The 21,216-nt window shown below is 39.8% G+C and overlaps 3 protein-coding genes and 1 long non-coding RNA gene across 5 annotated transcripts; 2 read left to right on the top strand and 2 right to left on the bottom strand.

The window, feature by feature from the left end:
* Positions 1-1,176: 1,176 nt before the first annotated feature.
* On the bottom strand, positions 1,177-13,431 carry LOC130697268 (uncharacterized). Its single transcript, XM_057520201.1, has 10 exons — positions 12,934-13,431; positions 10,924-11,116; positions 10,763-10,849; positions 10,374-10,487; positions 10,156-10,296; positions 9,855-10,093; positions 9,634-9,793; positions 9,479-9,579; positions 9,156-9,285; positions 1,177-6,260 (listed from the first exon to the last, which is right to left on the bottom strand). Exons 1-10 carry the CDS (start codon positions 13,429-13,431, stop codon positions 1,177-1,179), a joined length of 6,747 nt encoding a protein of 2,248 aa, XP_057376184.1.
* A 2,797-nt stretch (positions 13,432-16,228) lies between these two features.
* LOC130697270 (uncharacterized) lies at positions 16,229-17,761 on the top strand. Its single transcript, XM_057520203.2, has 5 exons — positions 16,229-16,550; positions 16,618-16,894; positions 16,961-17,119; positions 17,184-17,381; positions 17,445-17,761. Exons 1-5 carry the CDS (start codon positions 16,428-16,430, stop codon positions 17,663-17,665), a joined length of 978 nt encoding a protein of 325 aa, XP_057376186.1. The 5' UTR covers positions 16,229-16,427; the 3' UTR covers positions 17,666-17,761.
* Positions 17,762-18,340: 579 nt separating this feature from the next.
* LOC130697269 (uncharacterized) lies at positions 18,341-18,988 on the top strand. Its single transcript, XM_057520202.1, has 2 exons — positions 18,341-18,939; positions 18,985-18,988. Exons 1-2 carry the CDS (start codon positions 18,341-18,343, stop codon positions 18,986-18,988), a joined length of 603 nt encoding a protein of 200 aa, XP_057376185.1.
* A 505-nt stretch (positions 18,989-19,493) lies between these two features.
* On the bottom strand, positions 19,494-20,225 carry LOC130697271 (uncharacterized). 2 transcript variants are annotated; one of them, XR_009002799.2, is made up of 4 exons: positions 20,111-20,225; positions 19,947-20,043; positions 19,706-19,864; positions 19,494-19,640 (listed from the first exon to the last, which is right to left on the bottom strand). It is a non-coding gene; the product is annotated as an uncharacterized LOC130697271 (long non-coding RNA). The 2 variants fall into 2 exon arrangements; XR_009002798.2 differs by having other exon boundaries at positions 19,706-19,799.
* Positions 20,226-21,216: the final 991 nt, after the last annotated feature.

The following is a 21,216-nucleotide window of genomic DNA, read 5'->3' as shown; positions in this document are numbered from 1 at the left end:
GATATTGAAACTGATTCTATAACACTATATTCACATTGAATACACGTATATTTGATGCTGTTTGAAGGTAGATATTGAAACTGATTCTATAACACTATATTCACAATGAATACACGTATATTTGATGCTGTTTGAATGTAGATATTGAAACTGATTCTATAACACTATATTCACATTGAATACACGTATATTTGATGCTGTTTGGATGTAGATATTGAAACTGATTCTATAACAATATATTCACATTGAATACACGTATATTTGATGCTGTTTGAATGTAGATATTAAAACTGATTCTATAACACTATATTCACATTGAATACACGTATATTTCATGTTGTTTGAATGTAGATATTGAAACTGATTCTATAACACTATATTCACATTGAATACACGTATATTTGATTTTGTTTGAATGTAGATAAAGAAACTGATTCTATAACACTATATTCACATTGAATACACGTATATTTCATGCTGTTTGAATGTAGATATTGAAACTGATTCTATAACACTATATTCACATTGAATACACGTATATTTGATGTTGTTTGAATGTAGATATAGAAACTGATTCTATAACACTACTAGTATATGGCGGCCCGTCCCAGGACGGTAATAGGTAGAGTCTAGTTTTAAGTATCTGCCCTATGGTATTGTATATTTCAGCGATTTCTGTCTTCTTATTTGATTTTTGCTACCTATTTTTCGTTTTTCTCTTGTTCATGTACAACAACCGCCTGATGAAAATAAAAGAAAGGTTAATCCCAGTAGGAGACACTTGAACCCTTTTCAAATAGTCAAACCTTTTCCCCCATAGTCGAGTGTGACGTAGATTTTCATTCGTACTGATGGCGGAAGACGATGGAAAGAGGGAAAAAAAGGCTAACCCTAACTGGAGGCAGATTAAGCCGTTTAGCAGGCAGTGGAACCTCTTTCGCAGCTAGAAAAAAAATCACTTTTCATCTATTCAATCATGTATAGTGTGCGCCTACCATTTGTTTCGTCAAAGAAAATAAATAGACAATTCACGGTTGAGCGCGCTTGGGAACTGCCCCCAAGGCCATGCCCGTGCTCCTTTTTTGGTCCGTAGACGCAGGCGGAAGTTAGTTCCTGTTTTTTATGTTTGTCGATATCAATGGGTCGTTGATTTTTTCGTTTTTTGGCGGCTTACTACTAAAGAAGAACTTCCTTGTAAACAACGTTTTTGGTGAATACTTTGTTTTTCTCTTCTGCCGTAGAATGCGGAAGATTTCTAAGCAGTTTGCCTTGTTTCTCGGTTTCTTCGCACTGAACCTTGACACCTTGTCTTGACGTCGCCCGCGAGAATGCAACGTAAAGCTGTCCATGGCTAAAAACGGCTTTCGGAAGGTAGATCCCAACTCGGTCGAAGGTCTGTCCCTGCGACTTGTTTATGGTCATGGCAAAAGCCACAAGTACAGGGAACTGCAACCTCTTGAGTTTGAAGGGCAAGTCAGAGTCGGTGGGAGACATGGACATCCGTGGGAGGAAGACATTGTGCCCTTTGTGTTTCCCGGCCGCGATTTCTGCTACAATGAGGTTCTCGCGGAGTGCCTTGAGGATGAGCCTCGTGCCGTTACAAAGTCCCTGTCGCGAGTCAATGTTCTTTAGGAGAATGACGATAGCTCCTATTTTCAGTTTGAGTTGGTGCGTAGGTAACCCAGACACGTTGAAGGTGTTTAAAATTTCTGGAGGGTAGTTGGATATTTCTTCTGGGTCCTCTGAATCGATGGTGTCAATACTTTTGCAGACTTTAAGTGCGCCAGGCATCTCTCCAATAATCTTGTCGTTGATCCTGAGACAATCTTCGTTCTTGGGGCATAAGATAGCTCGGTTACAAATTTGTTCAGTCACGCCTTCGTTTAAGAGATCCGATGGATTTCCAAATACGTGTTCGATCAAAGTTGTTCGAATGTTGAGAAAGTCTTGCGGAATTTCGATGAGTTCTGGGTCGTTGAGTCGCGGTGTTTGTTGCAAGGATCCGTCTCCGAGTCGAATAAGCCAATCGGCGAAATCTTGACTACTGGCTTCGGTGCGCATGTTCTGCACTAATCGAAGCTGTCGGAAAAGATGCCAGGTAGCGTTGTTGATGATGGTCGCTTCCATGACTTTGACTCTGTTTCCGTGTCTCACAACGGGCAAGCACTGCCTAAAATCCCCACCGAGCAAGAGAACTTTACCACCATAGGGTTCAACACCATTATTCATGACGGTTTGGAAAAGATGATTGAGCGCGTCGAGGGCGTGGTTGGTTTTCATGGTAGCTTCGTCCGAAATTATAAGGCTGGCGTTCCTGATCATTTGCGCACTGTAGCTTCCTTCTTCGATTTTCGACCTTGTCGTCTCTGTTATTGGAGGGTAAATCTTAAATTGAGAATGGTAAGTTGACCCGTCTAGCAACAAAGTCGATGCGATCCCTGTTGAAGCCACTGCGATGACTTGCTTTCCTTGGCCTTGTAGGACGGTTATGAGGGTGTTGTAGAGAAAAGTCTTTCCCGTTCCTCCAGGACCATCCAGAAAATACTGTCGCGGATGTAAGTTGTCGACATCGTTAACGGCAGCCATTATTTGATTAAAGGCAGCGCGTTGCCCGTCGTTGAGTTGAGCCAGCAGCATTTCGCCAATCATTCTCTTTTCTGTTCGAGTGTTTTCGTTGTTTTCTTCTATCTGAACATCGATCATTTGGTTTATCAGATAGAAATCAGGAATAGGCAAGGAGAGATCTTCCATGGTCTGATTGTGGAGACGTAACTTATCCTGAATCCATTTCAACGTCAAATTCTTGGCCACGTTGACTTCGAGTCCGCTGTTTATGAAGTCTTCCATCAGATGGGTCAGGTTGGTTTCAAAGAGATGCAGAGCGTCAGAGGGATTGCAGAAGAGGCAAATGTCGACAAAGAGCTGCCTCAGCTGAAGAGGCATTTGAAATGCTGCCGCTTCTTCCATGGCTCTAGCCCAAGCGATGTCATCTTCCAACAAATTCCAAGCTATTGCTGCAGCTTTGAATGTAGGATGGACAACCTGGTCAATCGTTCGAAGATCTTCGAAGCTCGTTGGCCCCTTGACGTTGATGAGAAGCAACCGAAGGCAATAACGTTCAACTTGCCGTACGCCAACCGTGTATAGGCGACCGATGATCTTCGCCCTTTTCGCCCGACGTTTCCACGAATTGGTTTTCTTGACGAAAACGTAATGGTGGGGTATTTCTCTGTAGAAATATTGACGGGCGTCTTCATCGATGCAATTCAACTTGAAGTAAGCAGTCAGGTTGGTATCTCTCGAGGCGGCATTCATGGCGGCTTGCATTTCGTTTCCTGGCTGGAAAAAGACGGGCTGTTCTCGAGGCAAATGGACGGCCAGGCGATAGATGGCGTGCGAACGGTCAGAAAGTGGAAACTTGAATATTCGCCAACAAGCTTCTGGGGCGCTGACGTACCGCGTATCAAGATGGGATGTTATTTCGTCCCACTCCACCCTGGGTTTGTCCCCGTCTTCGAGCTGATATGTTCCCACTTTTTGATCTATTTTCAGACAGTCATACCCTTTGTAGACGTACTTGAAGATGTACTTGACGCTGACGATGGAAGCGCAATATTCGAGGTTGATGTGGGAATCAAACTTGAGCAATAACCAAGGGTTGTAGGGAACAACCCATCTGTTGTCCACTGTGAAATCCATCTGTCCTCGTTTCAAGTAATGTACAACTCCTGTATCTCGTCGCCTATAAGTAGGATAGCCGTTGTCGTTGACTATGGTCTCTTGGCTGTGTTGCTTTGGGAAAGACTTTGAGCATCGGTCTCCGTCCATGCAAGGGGACTTTTTGTTGATTAACCCACATGGACCGTGAATCATGTGGGCCATGACGATTTTATACAGTCTCGGATGCGTAGTTCTTTCTGGAATTTCTGCGCTGATAGTTGCATCGACATCTTCTGCTGTAGCGGGGGCGTCACGCTTGTCGATCCAAATAAGCATGTGGCAGTGGGGCAATCCTCGCTTTTGAAATTCAACGACGTGTATCCGTGCAGTTGCAAATCCCAACACCTGGCGCTTTTCAATGTCGTTGACCAACTCAATCATCTTTTGTCGAAATACTCTTGCTACTATATCGGGTCGATCAGACGACGTCAGATGACTGGGAATGTTGGCCGTGATCTCTTTCCACTTGGGGTTGCAGGTGAACGTCAAGAAAAATATGGGTTTGCCAAATTTTCCGCAGATAGCCATTGCATCTTGGTACGCTTGCTTCATCGCTCTTGGACTACCGATGAAACTCGATGGTAGAACGTGAAATGATCCGACCGTCAAGTTTTCTCGTTCTGCACGATTGTTTATGTAGTCCAAGAGACCATCGTATTGAGCCACGTGAAGTTCTGCCTGATGTTCGCGGATGTACTTCACGCGGTTGGCTTCAATTTTGACGTAAGAATCTACCAACCATTGCTGAGTGAGTGGTCCGCCGGCCAAGACGTTGTTAAAGTAATTCCTAATCGATATCAGAAAGCTGTAAAATTCACACTGCGTCACCCTCTTCCGTTTTCCTCCGCCACGATTCAATCGCTGTGGATCATTTTCGTCGTTATCAATTTGCTCGTCTGGTTCCGGTTCTGGTTCTTCCACTAACGGGTCGTTACCATCAACGGCTTCTAATGGTGGATTTACCATCTGCAGTATTTCGTTGAGCCTTTGGAAATTGAATTCGTCCTCTTCATTCCCATCCAATGCTTGCGCTGCTGTTTCCTCTCTTTCGCGACGTGTGGTTCTGCTATAAGGCATGTTAACATGCCATCCGTCGTCCCCGTTAGGAAATAGCAAAGGGTAAGTCATGGGGTCGCACATGGGTTGTTGTGTGTCTATTTGTATAAATTTTCTCCCCACGACTGGAATAAAGAGATGGCCCCGGATATCCCTTTTCGCTGGCGGCTCACCGTTAGAGCTTTTGAAAATTACTGCAATCTCGTTTATCATCGGGCTGTTGTAACGTCTTTTGTCGAGATTTTTCCGATCACTGCTGATGATCATACCCACTGTTTGATGCGGGAGATTCTCATGTTGGGCTCGGCGGTATTCTTCTTCAAGCACTTGACGCATCATCTTATAAATGGCTGCGTATGGATTCTTTTCTCGAAGCATTGCGTCCAATTCTTCCATTAAGTTCCTGCAGCACCCTGCATTTGATGAGAAACTGGATCTGAACTCGCTGGCCTGAGCAGCGTCAATGAAATAAAGATCGGCGTACTTGGGATTGTTCGTATTAGGACCGACGGTTGTGGTGTTGTGGTACACTTGACCGTGGATTCTGAAACAATAGGGTCCACGCCCTGTTGGTGATGAAATATTTGCTCCCAACGATGCAAAAGCGTGTGCGCTGTTGTAGCTGCGGATCTTGGTCATGAACGCTTTAGCCTTTGGATGGTCGTTCTGCAACAGTTTAGCCAGCGGTTGAGGGCACTCCTTTGGAGGTGGAAGAATTACCTTGCCTTTTCCGCAGCATTGAGTAAATTTCTTGTCTGTTGGTTGCTCACCCTTGAAATGTATGGCATTACATTCTCCGCACAAAATATCCATATCCCCACACTCATGCAATGGAACGCTCTCTTCAGTAACAAAGATTTTGCAAGCCGCACGATGAGTTCTCGGTACTCCATCGCGGTTGCGGGCAGCTAACAACTGTTCGCGGAAAGTGCGTTCTTCTTCTGTTTCAAGAGCCATAATCTCTGCATGTTCCAATGCGTTTATTGCGCGAAGTAATTCTTCGTCTTCGTCTTGCTCCTCACGGAGTGTTTCCATCCGTATACGACTTTCTTCTCGTCTTTCTTCTGTCTCGTCTTCTATCTCAACCGCTCTGTAGCTGGCAGTCTGTTCTCTGTTGAATTCCCGCCGTGCCTCAGCCTCTTCATGCGTTTCATCGATGAGATACATTTGGTGACGCAATCGATCCAGCGTTGCACGTGAAAGTCTCTCTTCTGCTGTACATCGTTCGCGTTGGAGTCGATGTCGCAAGTTATCTTCGATCAATCTTATCTTCCTGTCTTCAACAGTTTCAGCCATGCGCAGAGTTTGCTGCCGTTTTGCTTTGTCCTGTAGCCTTGCACGTTTTTCTTCTTCGTTTTCTTCTTCACGCAGGGATTGCTGTCGCAATGCTTGCTCTCGTAGCCAATCTTGTTGCACTTCTTCTGGTTCATTAGATCGACTCTCTCCTCTTTTTTCAGCCTCAACGTTTAGTCGTGCTGGCCTTTCTGTTTCGTTTTTCGTTTGACGCAGTCTCTTTCTATTTTCTTCTTCTTCATTTTTGCGGTCCAGATCTTCTTGATTTAAAGTCCGTTTATTCTCATCACGGAGGTATTTAGCCCTGTTTCTTTTGTCTTCTAAACGCTTTTCCTTGGCCTCTGCAGCTTCTTGAGCTCTTTTTTCTCTTTGTTTTTTATTTTTTTCCTCCTTTTCAGTATCGGTCAGTTGACGGCGAGGTGGCATCTCTGTTAGCAAATAATTCGTGGTTCCTTAATAGTTGATGGGAAGGGGCTTTTGGAGGTCCACACAAACAATAGCAGAAACAGTAACACAAACAATAGCAACAATGATTGGTAAGTAGAACCGTTCAAGACATCGCACCAGATGGTTGCTCAAAGTGTTATCTGCTAAAACCTTATAAAGTTGCTTGCCAAAACACGTAACACGATCTCTTCAGTGTATTGAAGGACTGTTCTCAAGTGACCAGAATGACGGAAATATTTACTTACTTGAATATTCAAGTGCAGATGCTCTTGTTTGCAGCGGGGCGGTTGTATGCGTCACGGAAGAATTTCGATGTGGCAGTATAGAAGAACTCGACGTCTTTCTAATAAAAGGAAAAAATAAACAAAAAATAAAATTAATTTGAAAAAGCAGTAAGGTCCTTGTTTGGGCAGACTTTAATTAAAGGTGAAATTTTCAAATAAGCACAGAAGTATATTTTTGCGTTTTCATTCAATTGAAATCAGTGTCATGTTGGATATGTCTTTCTGGGATGACTGCGTTCCAAGATTCTGGTATACTACACCATGTCTTCCAACATTTTTAATGTGCCATTCCATTTAAAAAACCTAAATTTCTTGTTTGAAAATTGAATCATGTAGCGTGTCTGTTAAATCTTGGAGCGCAGTCAAAGTATTACCAAATCAAGGAGAAAAAAGCCAGTTGTGTGAAATCTTAATCGTTTAATAGTATTACAAATGTTATTCATCAAAGAATTAACCGACTATTTTTTAAACGAAGCTAAAGAACCAACTTCACTTTAAGAAATGTTGTACGCAGTCAATCTTAATGCTCCATATGTCCTCCAGAAATAGTCTGCGTTCCAGAATCTTTTTGAACAATTCATTTGAAAACCACAATAGATTACTTTGAAGGTTAAACTTAAAACGTCCCCTGAAAATTTTGGAGAACAGTCATCATCACCTTCCTGTTACTAAAATCAGCGACTGAAAATAAAATTCTGTGAAAATATTGAAAAACACTACCATTCCAATACACATGTTATCCAGGAGATATTTGTTCTGGAATGTGTGGATGAAACATTCTATTTATGAACAATTTATGCATTCTTGGGAAGTTGAAAAATGTAACGGTCACCCAAAAACTTTGGAACGCAGTCAATATTTCTATTAGAAATATCAATCACAAAATAAATATTTTTCCCAGTTGTTGAGTAACTGCTCCCTAATTGGCATACATGAATTGTTTTTTTCAAAGTTGGAACATTGTTGCCTTCCCCCAAAACTTGGAACGCAGTCAGTCTTAAAATTTAGTCCACTCCACTTTAGGAAATGTTGTACGCAGTGAATCTTTATGCTACATATTTCCTCCACAAATGGATTGCGTTCCAGAATCTTTTTGAAACAATTCATTTGATAAACACAATAGATTACTTTAAAGGTTAAACTTGGAACGTCCCCTGAAAATTTTGAAAAACAGTCAACCTTCTTGTTACCAAAATCCACGACTGAAAATAAAATTCTGTGAAAATGTTGAAAAGCACTACCATTCCAATACACATGTTATCCAGGAGAAATTTGTTTTGGAATGTGTGGATAAAGCATTCCCTTTATGAGCAATACATTCATTCTTGGGAAGTTGAAAAATGTAACGGTCCCCCAAAAACTTTGGAACGCAGTGAATATGTCTATGAGAAATATCAATCACAAAATAAATATTTTTCCAGATGGTGAGTAACTGCTCCCTAATTGGCATACATGAATTATTCTGTTCAAAGTTGGAACATTGTTGCCTTCCCCCAAAACTTGGAACGCAGTCAGTATTAAAAAATAGACCACTCCACTATAAGAAATGTTGTACGCAGTCAATCTTTATGCTATATGTCTTCCATAAATAGTCTTGTTCAAACATCTTTATGAAAAATACAATTTTCAAACCCAAATAAATTGCTGCGAATGTGAAATATTAATTTTCGATTGCAAAAAAGCTTTCTGTTAAAAACTAAAAAAGTGGAGGTGTGTGTTCTAGTGTTTACAGGAACTGTTCCTGAATAGGAACTCTGAAATGGTTTGTAAAGATAGAACACGGCAGTGGTCTCTTACAATCTCGGAAACACATGTAGTTTTCCCTATTTGTATGACACAGCATTCCATTTACCAATTTCTTGGTTCAATTGCAAGATGTTGGCCAACGTACACTGAATGTCACGTCAATTCAACTAATACATAGTATATATACATACAACAAATACAAATACTTACTTTAAATAAAAAAAAAATGATTTTTTTTTGGTTATTTGTTGTCAGGGTCGTCCAATGAAGATAACGGAGGAAAAATTGAAAAAAAAAACTTTTCAGAATGTATTTTAGGGATTACTAATTGATGAACCGTTCTCAGTACGTGCAATCTGTGTTTGCTGATTTCTTGTGTGGCTTATGGCAGTTGGTTTGCTTAACTATGCCATCTTCCGGTCGTTAAATTAGCCACACATTTGTTTTTCATGCGGTGTGAAATGAAAGCAAGGGACGGCTTTTAGTTGAGCAACTTTACTCGTTGTATTAGGAAGAAAACTGTTACAAACGTTGCCTCTACCCACATAGCACAATTCGGTCCCACGGACATCCGTGGTATATCCTAGTTGGATAACGGCGACATCTTACGGACATCCGTGGAACTGCCTGACCTCCGAGTTGGATGTCCTTCGGATCTCGACTGAATATTGGAAGACCTCCCGAGAATATGCCGATTGATATCCGAGGGACGTCCTGCTGGGCGGGAAAAGGACATGCTCTGAACATGTGAGAATTATGTTAATACCTTTTTTTAAGCATTTCTGGCTACCGTAAAAAAATGAATAATAAATAATATAACACAAATTATGGTGAGAAATTTCTTTGTATTCACATTTGCCACAACATACAACACGTAACTGTCAAGTTTAGAAGACAAATAAAAAAACTGATCTTAAGTTAAACCCCCTCACATTATTATTTTTTTCCTTATCCTTACAATGGCGCAGCAAAGCTTGGACCACCTTGATGGCATCTTGCTCGGTAATCATTGGTTGAGTCCTTTTCGCGGCCACTATAATTGAAAATATTACATACTATTAAAATTAATTACTTTAATTTTTTATACTTATAATGGATTTTCCGATATTCGTAGCGGAGAGGCATTCATTTCCTCTCTGTCCAAACCAACTGAAGTGCTTCCCAACATCCTTTGTGAATAAGCGCCGTGTAATAAGCCGAACGATGGTTTTTGCGTCGTGACCACCAATCCCGATAAGATGAATGTTCTAAAAAATAAAATTGCCATAATTAAACGTATGTATTACTTATAATTATAAATAAACTTACCAAGCATTTTTTAATACAGGGTTTGTTGAGTTCTTCGTTAAACTTCTTAAACTCCTCCATTGTGGTTAGAGGCAGCGTTTCCAAAAATTCTTCGTTTTGGTCAGTTTCGATATCCTTTTGTTTCAGAGCCGACTCTATATTGTTGAGTCGGTCTAGAACGGCCATTCCTACGGAGCTTTGGTCTCGCATTTCATGTGAAAGAGACACTATCCCGCGATGAACAAATTCATCGCGAGATTCTACATTACAAAAAAGTTGCTTTAAAGTAACGGACGGAATTAAAAATTTAAAAAACATATACCACCATGAGTTTTAGCAATTCGGTGCCGTCGGATGTTGGCTCCGTTTCCAGTGGGCATCAATAAGGGGCTGTTTGAAGTTGTTGACATGTAATTTCCAGACGTGTTCGAAACGTCTGAAGAATTACCATTTCCCCTGCAGCCTACATAATAAACAACAAAACAAATATTGAAATCCCAAACAAAAACAGAATGCATAAGTTAGGATAGTTAATATTACCTTTATTATTTCTCAACTCTTTTTCCTGACTACTATAGAAATCCCTGTCATTATCATCAACTACGAAAGGTGTAAATTCGTGTAATGAGGATGCAGGTCGCCTAACTGGGGTGCCTTATTCAAAAATAAACAAAGTAAGTCTAATACTGAAGCGGAACTGGGCGGAAAACTGATTAAAAAGATTATTTGTTTTCTTATTTATGTGAATTTTATTTAATAATTACCTATAGAAGATGAAAGACAAAAAGAAGATGGAGGAGGAGGAGGTGGTGGGGACTCGTCTTCGGACTCATCACTCAATATTGGAACGGAAGTTCTTTTCAAGGGGGGTTTTGTTCGGGCTAAACTGCTGTTGTCAAAAATTTGTTTAGCTTTCCTGGCGCTCCTACTGCGCTTGTCCTTCTCCGAATCAGTAGTTATAATTTCTTCCATTTCTAAGGCCTTTTTCTCATTGCGCCGTGCTTCTTGATATGTATCTAAAGGACATGTTACGTTTAAAAATCAATAATAATTGAAAAAAAGGATCGCTATGTAATCTAGAACAGAATACCCATACCGAAGCCTTTTCTAACACGGGCAGGGTGCTTTTCCCATTTCTCCCTATCTGGTTCATACCCTAACTCAATGAACTTTGTTAAGTCTTTGCACTTTGGAGGCCACCAACAAACTTCGCCGTCAAACCACGATATGGGCACCGTTGTAACCCATGGTTCTTCGGTGCCTTCCAAAATAAGGAACTTCCCCTACAAAAACAAACATTTGCATTTTGGCTGAAAAAAACTATACTACGATTCATATGTAAACCTATATTGTAACATTTAGAACATACGTTTGTAATCGAATACAAACTTAAGAATTAATCAAGTAAAAAAGAAAATCTCGCAAATGTACTAATGAAGAAAAAAAAATTGCGGAAACTGAAAGATGCCATGCTGAAGAAGCGAGATTAAGCATGTTCTTCCATGGCAAGTGGAAAAACTGCAAAAGAATTCTCAATATCTATCCCATTGCCTTTAAAAGTCGGCAATCTTACTGCTTTAAATTTAATTTGATTCAAAGGCAATGCTTTTGACCTTGGGCAAGGATCTCCGACGATAAAAATGTTATATGAAGAAGAAGCTAAAGGATACGAAAACAAATCAATTTTACGGCGAAATTTTCTTCCCACAATGAAATCCCCTTCCTGGTTTCTTATTATATTGTCAATCAGGACGAGAGACAAATCTTTAAGAAAGACACAATTATCTGGTGCCTTGCAGCTAAGAAACCAGGGGCCTAACCGCATTTCTTTGTATTCTACGGTTACTTTAAAATTATGTGGTACAGGGCCGCTATCGTGTTGTACTCGAAAACAACGGTGACGGAGATCGAATTCCAGTTTCAGGGGGGTTGAATTTACATTTACAATTTCAAGTAGGCGCTTTACTACTTGCTGTAAAGCTTGATTAGACTTACGCAAAAGTTTTTTTAATTTTTGAAGAAAATTTTCAAATGGATAGGCTGAAAAATTTGGTAACGATCCAAAGCGCAACACATCGCCGCACAGGTGTACCAAATTGTGAACATTAAAAGACAGAAAATACGCCCCATAAACTTCTTTACATTCATTAACGAATAAATGTAGAAGTTGCCTAGCATATTCATTATGCAAAACGCACAGACTGTTTGAAGAAAGAATTCGCACGGCGACATGGAAAACAAGGAAGTTGTTGAAGGACCGAATTGGCAAAATACCAGCAAGGACAACAGGGCCGACATAACTGTTGAAAAGTCCGAATTCCGTGGCCTTCCATCTATCTATAAATTTTAAAGATCTGGCTTTTCTAGCGAATTCCCTAGGTATATATTCTCTTGTTGCTTCTAATCTATAGCTAATGGATTCAAGCAAAATTCTAGACAGCCTAGTTTCCAATGGACCACGAATCCAAGTCAGAAGCAATTTCCGAGTTACACCTAAATCTATTAAATGCATCGGATCATTCGGGAAATCAAAAACCATGTCAATCTCAATATTTTCTAAAATTGAATCACCATTGTGATGCTCCTCGTGAATGCGGTTGCGAAAAGAATAATTAGTTCGAAGATCCGAGTCATTTTCCAAAAAAACCACCCTTCCTTCATAATCGCCCTGTTGGATACACTTTGAACACCCAAAATACGCCGTGTGACTTTTAATATTTAATATGTATGAACGCGCAGGTGTGTCGCATATGAAAGATGACACGCGAAAGCTATGATGACGGTCCTTTAATGAAAATCCACTTTCCATAAGCGTTCCTGTTTCGGCAACAAAATCAGCAAGATACTCATTACAAAAAAGAGGCTTTGCGCTTCCATGGTAAAGACCAATTAAAAACACACGCCTGCATTTTACGTTATTAATCATTCCCAGAATAGGCCAAAATTGATCCCCACTACTTTTGGAAATAGGAAGCCCATCTATATTTACAAAAATTTCAACTGTTTCTGGAATGTGTCTTGCATTAACGCAAAGTAGAACCATTTCAATACCTTTTTGTATTCCAAAGTGGTAATAATTTCCTGGAGTAAGATTTTTTACCGGAACCTTACGAGGTGTCTTTATCAAAGTTCGGCAAGATTTCGGAAAGTTCATACCCCATGAAAACAAACGAAAAATTGCTAAAAGAGCATCAACTGCATTTTGATTAATTCCCCAGGTAACTGCCCATAAAGCAAATAATTCGCGAAAGTTGGGAACCCCTTCTTCCTCACTACTTTCTTCCACCTCGTCAGCGCTAGATATGCCTACAATCTCAATGTCATCATCACTGAAACCGTCTTCAGCGTCCGTCGATAACGGTGAACCGTCACTAAAAATTTCATTTACATTTAAATTTTCATCCCCTACGCAACTGACAAAATCTTCAGCTTCCTCTGTATCACCGCTATTATCGTTAAAGTCAACGACATCAGAAGAACTACTTGAATAGGCAGCATCAAAATCTGCATCATCATTAAGTTCCCGGATGTATTCCATATCTTCGCGTACTCTTTTCCTCTTATATCTAGCACTATATGGTCGATAACGGGAATTCATTTTAATATAAAACGATTTTATATTAAAATAATTCTAACAAAAGCTTGGTACTGAAGGAAAGCATCGATAATGTACGGAAGTATTAAAAATAACAAAAAGCCTAACTGTGAAAAGGCAAAGGAGACAAAAACAATAATCAATTGGAAAAAGAATAAGAAATAACCAAAGCGTAAAAGCGGCCTGACGAAGCCGTTTAAAGAATGGTTTGAAAAAATACCCCAATCAACACACACGAGAAAAGAAAAAAAAATTAATTTCGCATAAGCAGAAATCAATTGCCAAAAAGAGTTGTAAGGGAATAGCAATCTGAAGCGGATTGAAGAAAAATTAAAAGGCGCTTGGTAAAGCACCGTGAGAACACCCGCAAAAAAAGAGAAAAAAATGATTAACTGATCTTGCATAAGCAAAGATCAATTGCCAAAAAAGTAGTAATAAACAGCAAAGATTGAAGCCGTCGGAAAAAAAGGTTTCAAAAATGTAAAAACGAAAAGAAAAGGAAACAAAAAAATTTATCTAATCACGCAAAAGCAAAATCATTTGCCAAAAGAGTGATAAAAAACGGAAAAGCATTTCAAGCGCCATAAGAAAAACTGTTAAAAACTTCGTTGTTAAAAGCGCCCTACCAGCACCAGCGAAAAAAAAAAGAAATTTAAGTAAAGAATAAGGAGAAAAAATTAAGAAAGAACTAAAGCATTAGAACGGCCTGAGGAAACAATTTAAAAAATTGCCAGGCAAAGCCCCCTGCCAAAATCGACAAAGAAGAAAAAAAAAGAAAAAATTTAATTAGTAAGACGTAAGTTAAGTCCAGTTGAAAAACCATAAAAAGAATGAACAAAAGCATTAAGTTGTGTGAAGAAAGAAGGCAATTCATTGCATTTGAAAAAGTAGCATACATAATTTCCATATATAATTAAATAACTACCGCAATTATTTCTAATCCTAGTCGGCCTATGTCCCGACTAAGATATTCATCTAACTGAAGGTCCACTGACCATGGCCAGACAATTGGTTTCACGACGACACTGTGAAACCAATCCCGATACCTGTGCCCATTGAGGTGACAAGTCTCAATGCCCTTAAACTTATAGTAACAATGTCAGCACTCGGACCGTTGCCTATCCGTCCCGAGCCTGATACACTGTGTCTGGGATCGGCCCAGCACTAGTAAAATGAATAATTACTTACGGTTTGAGATTCCATATGAATAATCCAAAATGTGAAGGGGCCTCAGTAGGAACAGAGGCGGGCAGCTAGGCAGGAACAGCGCGGGCAGCTAGGCAGGAACAGCGCGGGCAGCTAGGCAGGAACAGCGCGGGACGCTGGGCAGGAACCAAACGGGCAGCCGGCCAGGAACAGGGGGGACCGCTGGACAGGTCCGACAGAAGCACTTACGCAGAGAAAACAATCGGGATCGACACTGTTAACACTAATTCGTAAGACGGCAGTAGCCCACAGTTAACAGAAGCACTAAATCAGTCGCTAACGAGAAAAGTTTCTAACGCGATGAAGTTCACTAAGTGTTACACAAAAAAATCCTGAAACAGCACACGCACGGCACGAACAATAACCTTCACCATAAACAACTCAACAATGACTGGCTGAAATTCTGAATCCGCATGCGAAAATTTGGAAGTCGAAACTACCATTATTTGCCATTTTAGTAGTCTTTCCCTAAACACTGGTGAATAGTTTCTTCTCAAAAATCCTTTTATAGAACAACTTCCTTTATTGAAACAGTTTTTTACACGGAGATAGTTTAAATATTACTGTAAGTTTGTAAAGTCTGTTTCAAATAATAATTGCGAATTACTTAAAAAAACAACAAAAAAAATATGGCAAACATTGGGTAACCTGTCGATGCTAAACTTCGATTCAGTTGACGAATGGCGAGTGTTAACGATACGTCTGCGCTAGTGAAACAGCAAAAGAACACCAGGCAAGTTAACATTTACAGTAGTTTATTTCGCTTAACGTAACATTTTTCTTATATTTAGATATCAGAGGTCGACAGTATATACTTAGAGATGAATGGGATTATTTACAACTGCTCCCTTCCAAATGATGAAGAAGTTCACTTCAGAATTGCCATTGAAAAAGTATTTTTAAACATTGTGCATTATTTGGAGGTAACGTTCCATTCAATATGCCTGTATTAATATCATTTAAAAATACCTTTTAAAGCTGTTTGGTTTAATTAGGGCCCAAAAGATATTTTGTATTCCTATTATTGATGTTGTGGCTCCCCGAGCCAAAATAATCCCAAAATGAAGCAGAAATTTGCACTCCACACAATTGGTGAGTTCAACGAACAGTTTCATTAACATATACGTTTCAGTAAATACTTACTTGTTCTTTTTTAAGGTATCGATGGGATTCTTGGTGGTAAATGGTTACCTAATATTCCTCGTTTTCATCAAACAACTCAAACAATTCTTGGAACAACTCAAACAACCACACGATCACTGTGTAAAACCGCTAATGACTGAGGTTGCTACAATTAATAAAAAATTTCTCTAGTTTTATCCTTTAAATTTTTAAAATATTCTACAGTTGCTGAAACGGATCCTGAATGGCAACAAGCAAGTTAAACAGGCAGCTTGTTCAGCTTTATCCACTCTTGAGGAAGAAGCATGCACAGAATTAGTACCTTACTTGGGCTTTATTCTGGAAACGGTTGTCTACGCTTTTAGCAAATATCAGCATAAGAACTTACTGATTATTTACGGCGCTATCCGCTATCCGATTTCAGCTGGAAAAAGAAAGAAAAACGTTAAAAAAATGAATTTTTGGCCATGACCATGGACACCCCGACTTCTTTCGTTACAGAGGCCAGTAGCGTCAGCAACGATTCGGCTTTTGTATCGCCGCTCAATACGCCGATATCGGTTAACCGATCGCGCCATAATTCAGCCTCTAATCTGCTGGTCAATCGAGTTCGTCACTGATCCGGAGCCTCAATTACAGTCCGTCACACGCCATATGCAACGCCTTCTCTGATGAATCACGGTCAAGATGGACTGTTTAATGCCTCTGTGCGCTCACGTCACAGTTCCTGTGGATCACCTTCATTGCCTCGATCCGCACCTCTGTCGCTTCTCGTTCAATCCTTCCCGCAACAGGTAAAAAAAACAAAACACGTTTATTCATATATGACGTCATACCTAAAATTGCTCCCCCACATATTAGACGGAACCAAGAGGAAGTGAGCGCATCTGCCAAGATTTGCGTCAACGCCATGTTTCGGCCAGCGTAGTTCTGGGTTTGAGTCCTCACCAAATATCCGCTTCCGGCCTAGTCCAGACCACGCTTAACAATGCTGTGCCACATCTATGGGGTAGCGACCCACTCGCCCAAGAGATCGAGGGTCTTCTAGATTCAGCTCCGAGCATTGTCAATGACTCGGTCATGAATCGCTCACAGTCTGTCCCGCCTCACCGCATGTTCCAGCAATTCCAGTCTCAAGGTATCACCAGATATGAAACTGATCGCAACCCCACTGTAAGTCATGTCTCGTACGGTCGTATGGTAGTTGGACAAGGCTATGCGACCGCGTCGCAACCCAGCACGCCCTTCGCTTGCGGCAGCAGGAATTCCACGTACAACGCATCCGCCACCAGCAGCCCGTACAGCTACACGGCCACGCCCGTACCCGCCGAATGGAACGATTTCAATTCGAATGCCAACAATGGTGAATTCAAATCAAAAGAGAATTGTATTTTTTTTTTACGTAACTGATCCTCTTGTACCCAAAGGCGATGCAGGAACGGAGGGCTTCGTTCAGCTCGATGCTGCCCAACAGGAATTGGAAAGCTTCAACGAAATCATTAGCGAGGTTTACGCCAATAATCATCAGGAATTGGCTCCATGCCTAGATAGATTAGGTGCGGAAGCTTTACAAGATCCTTCTTCCGCCAATTTTTCCCAAATTCATTTTCAAGGATCTAATTCTGGTATGTTTATCTGACCTTCTTTGGATTGGAAGTGTTATTGTAATTAATTTATTTTGAATGCAGCCGTAACCAATATGGATTCCGATCTTTCGTTCAGTTGTTCGGACAATGGCGATGGCTACCCTTTGTCGGCGTTGAGCGATTCCGTGACACTACCGGGATTGTTGGATCCAGAAGATTTGGCCGCAACTCTGGTAGCTTTGAAAGAAGCTCCCGAATTGAATCGACTGGTCCAGGATGTGGCCGATGGGCAGCAGTCTGTCGCTTTACCACAAGGCATGTGAATCAACGCACCTATACTGAAGATCCCCTAGTCCAGTCAGCCGCTCTCTCTCCTGCTCAACTCTTGATTTACTCTTTTTTTCATTCTCTATTTTTTTTAATGAGTTTAATCCATTGCATCCCAACGCATTGAAAAAAGAAACTAAAAAAAGCAACTAATTCTTACAGTAGTAATACTAACTTAACAATTATTATTTTGTCAATAAATTAACAGGCTAGTATGCAGCAATCCGATCAAAAACAATGTGTTACGTAATGTGTTTAACATTTTATCATGTCATTTGCCGTGGTCTAATTTTTAATAAAAAAATTTTTTCTACGAGAGTTCAATTTTATAACGGACATTTTTATTACATTATATATTAAATCCTTTTCGAAAACGATTTAAAACATGGTTTAAATTTTTTTTAACAACGTTTATTTAGAAAAAAGAAAAAATATTTGAACTCCTATTTGCTGTTGTAGGGACGTCCTCAGGATTTTGTTTTGGCACCTCCACCGGGCTTCAAATTCTAATAGCCGACGGACATCCATGGAACAACCCGATATGGCACAGGATATCTAACGGATGTTCGGATCCCAGTCGGACATCCGACGGCAGAGATGTGCTATGTGGGTAGCCGCGTTGTATTTCTTTTTCAATCAAGCACACCAGTAAAAGTTGTCAAAGTGGATTAATGGCGTCAGCATATTCACAAGAGCTAGTTTCTTCAATAGAAAGCATGGAGTCAGACGATGATAGTGTAGACCACATTTTGTCGCAAATGCCTCTCGTTGACGAAGAAGTCGTTGTGTCTGTCTTTGAAACGATCATGGAAGAAGAAGAAGAAGAAGAAGAAAATCAAGTTTCGGTCGCTGCACTGGGGGACGGGAAGAAAAACATAGAGGAAAAAGTAGGCAGAGATAGTGAGCGTGAAGATGAAAGAAAGATGGAGCAGAGAATCGCAGAGAAAGAAGTAGGTGAAGCCGGTAATGATGGAGATGAAAATAATACAGAAAAGAGAAAAGTAGAGGAAGAAACAGATAAACACCATGACGAAGAAGAAGGTAGTATGATCGAAAAGGAATTGTTAGAAAAAAAGAGGAAAATCAATCGTGAAAGCAGGGAAATAGAACAAAAACTTAGGGAAATCAAGGAGAAGAAAAACATCGAAGAAAAAAGAAAAAAGGAAGCAGCGGCACTGCTGCGATATCGCAAGTATCCAGAGAACCAGGCCATCAGTTTAATGAAGGAAATGGAGAAGAGATTAGCAGAAGCGAGAACTGCTGCAAAACAGTAAGTATGCATTAAATCATGTTTAATTATCGTGTATATTTGCAGCTAAAACCTATATTGTTGTATATTAAAATCATATATGAATCGCATGTTCTAAATCAAAATTACCATTGTTTCCTAGGGCTTTCATGCACGCATCAGCTATGGAGACGATGGTAGGCTTAGCACGGCAACACGTACATTTGCTCACATGCAGGAGAGTGGCACTCGAACAAATGGATGATAAAATTGAAAAACCTGAAACCAAATTGTAAATAAAGGCGACTTTTCTGTAACGGTAGTTCCTTGTAACAGCAGACTAATAAAACTAAGCGTTTGTGAATTATTTGAAACGGTTTTTTTTTACTTTGAAATTATAATACTTGCACTATTCCGTCGGTATCTGATTTATGGGCCACAATTGAATTAGTAAACGATCGTTTTCTCACATTGTTCACGGCTAAACAAAGTTGGGAACCAATTGTGTTTGTGAAATTTGCAGCAAGCATCTGAGTGCAGCTTGTTCTGCATTAGTCACTTTTAGAACACAATTTGCAAATTTCAGAAACTGCCAATTCATATTCCAATACAAGCTGCAGCCTGTCACTGTATTGCACCAACATTGTTAAAATGTAACGGAACCAAAGAAGCAGCAGGTTTTTTTAAAGTATTTTAAGGTTTTTTTTTGTTTTTGCCCTTGCGTCACCGTTTCAATGAGGTACCTATTGACAAATGAACAATGAAAGGTTGAATGATGCTTGTTTTATATTACTGGTTGTGGTATTACTGTAATGCTGTCATTGTTATTTGCTGTATGCTTGTCACCTGTAAGTCTGGTATTACACTTTTTGCTCAGCAGTCCTCCTTCACGTAGCACTACACTGTGAAAGTTGCAAATAGAGTGTGTTTGAAAAATTTGCAGATTGAAACTCAAGTAATATTTCACCTGTAAATATTAGAAAATTTGTGTGATTCAGATGAAGCAACACTTTTTGAGAACGTAAACCATAGTCTATTGCTTACCATACCATATCAACACCTGTTGAAGGAGAACTGAAGTGGAAGTGAAGAGCGGGTGAGGATGGAGGTTCCTGTTGAATGTTTATATGTGGAGGTTTGAGGTACCTGATGAAAAATACATGTTGAATACCTTAAGCAAACATGTTTTGTTAAACTTAATGTAAAAGATTACTATCGTAGACCAGTAGTGCTGTGCACGTATAAGGTGACATTGCCTTTTGTTGATCAAATGTGAGCGAAAGAAATTTGTTGACTTCAGATGATGCCACTGCCGTTCTGGAATGTAGGCAATAGTCAATTAGTCAACACAAACATTGACCCATCTAAAAATAAAACTGAATTAGAAATGCCAAGCCCGTTCAACTGGACAATGTTGAAAAAGTTGAACAACGTTAACTTGAGGGTAATGGAACTTGTTGCAAGCTAATATCTGCAAATGAGTTATACAAATTTGAATGTAGGATGTTACCTGTTTAAATGAGCAGGGAAAAAAAAAATTTTCTAGTACAACAAGAGACATCAAAAGAAACCACTGGCAACTGAATTATCACCTGTTTAAATGAAAATTATATTGAAACAAACAGAAATGTTGAATTTTGGAAAAAAATTGTGGTATAAGAAATCGCTTACCATAGTTAAAATATGACAGCAGGACGTTTTTGTCTACGTCGTTTGGTAGCTGAATTTCGTCTGACGTCAATGTGTCAATGATGGTGAAAACGGATTGCTAAAATGCGGAATCTGGTGATTGGAAATGATTAAAAAAAGGAAAAACATAAAACGGGAAAAGGTTAAGCTGAGCCGTAGGCAGGTCGAACCTTTTTTCAGGTAGTCGAACCTTTTTTCAGGTAGTCGAACCTTTTTTCAGGTAGTCGAACCTTTTTCAGGTAGTCGAACCTTTTTCCAGGTAGAAAATGCTGTTTGAAGGTAGATATTGAAACTGATTCTATAACACTATATTCACATTGAATACACGTATATTTGATACTGTTTGAATGTAGATATTTAAGCTGATTCTATAACACTATATTCACATTGAATACACGTATATTTGATGCTGTTTGAAGGTAGATATTGAAACTGATTCTATAACACTATATTCACATTGAATACACGTATATTTGATGCTGTTTGAATGTAGATATTGAAACTCACTGTATTACACTATATTCACATTGAATACACGTATATTTGATGCTGTTTGAATGTAGATATTGAAACTGCTTCTATAACACTATATTCACATCGAATACCCGTATATTTCATGCTGTTTGAATG

Source organism: Daphnia carinata, unplaced genomic scaffold (assembly GCF_022539665.2).
Source record: "Daphnia carinata strain CSIRO-1 unplaced genomic scaffold, CSIRO_AGI_Dcar_HiC_V3 NW_026453042.1, whole genome shotgun sequence".
In the NCBI taxonomy this organism is placed as follows: domain Eukaryota; kingdom Metazoa; phylum Arthropoda; class Branchiopoda; order Diplostraca; family Daphniidae; genus Daphnia; species Daphnia carinata.
Note: the sequence above shows the minus strand (reverse complement) of the source record. Positions and strands in the feature narration are given on the sequence as shown.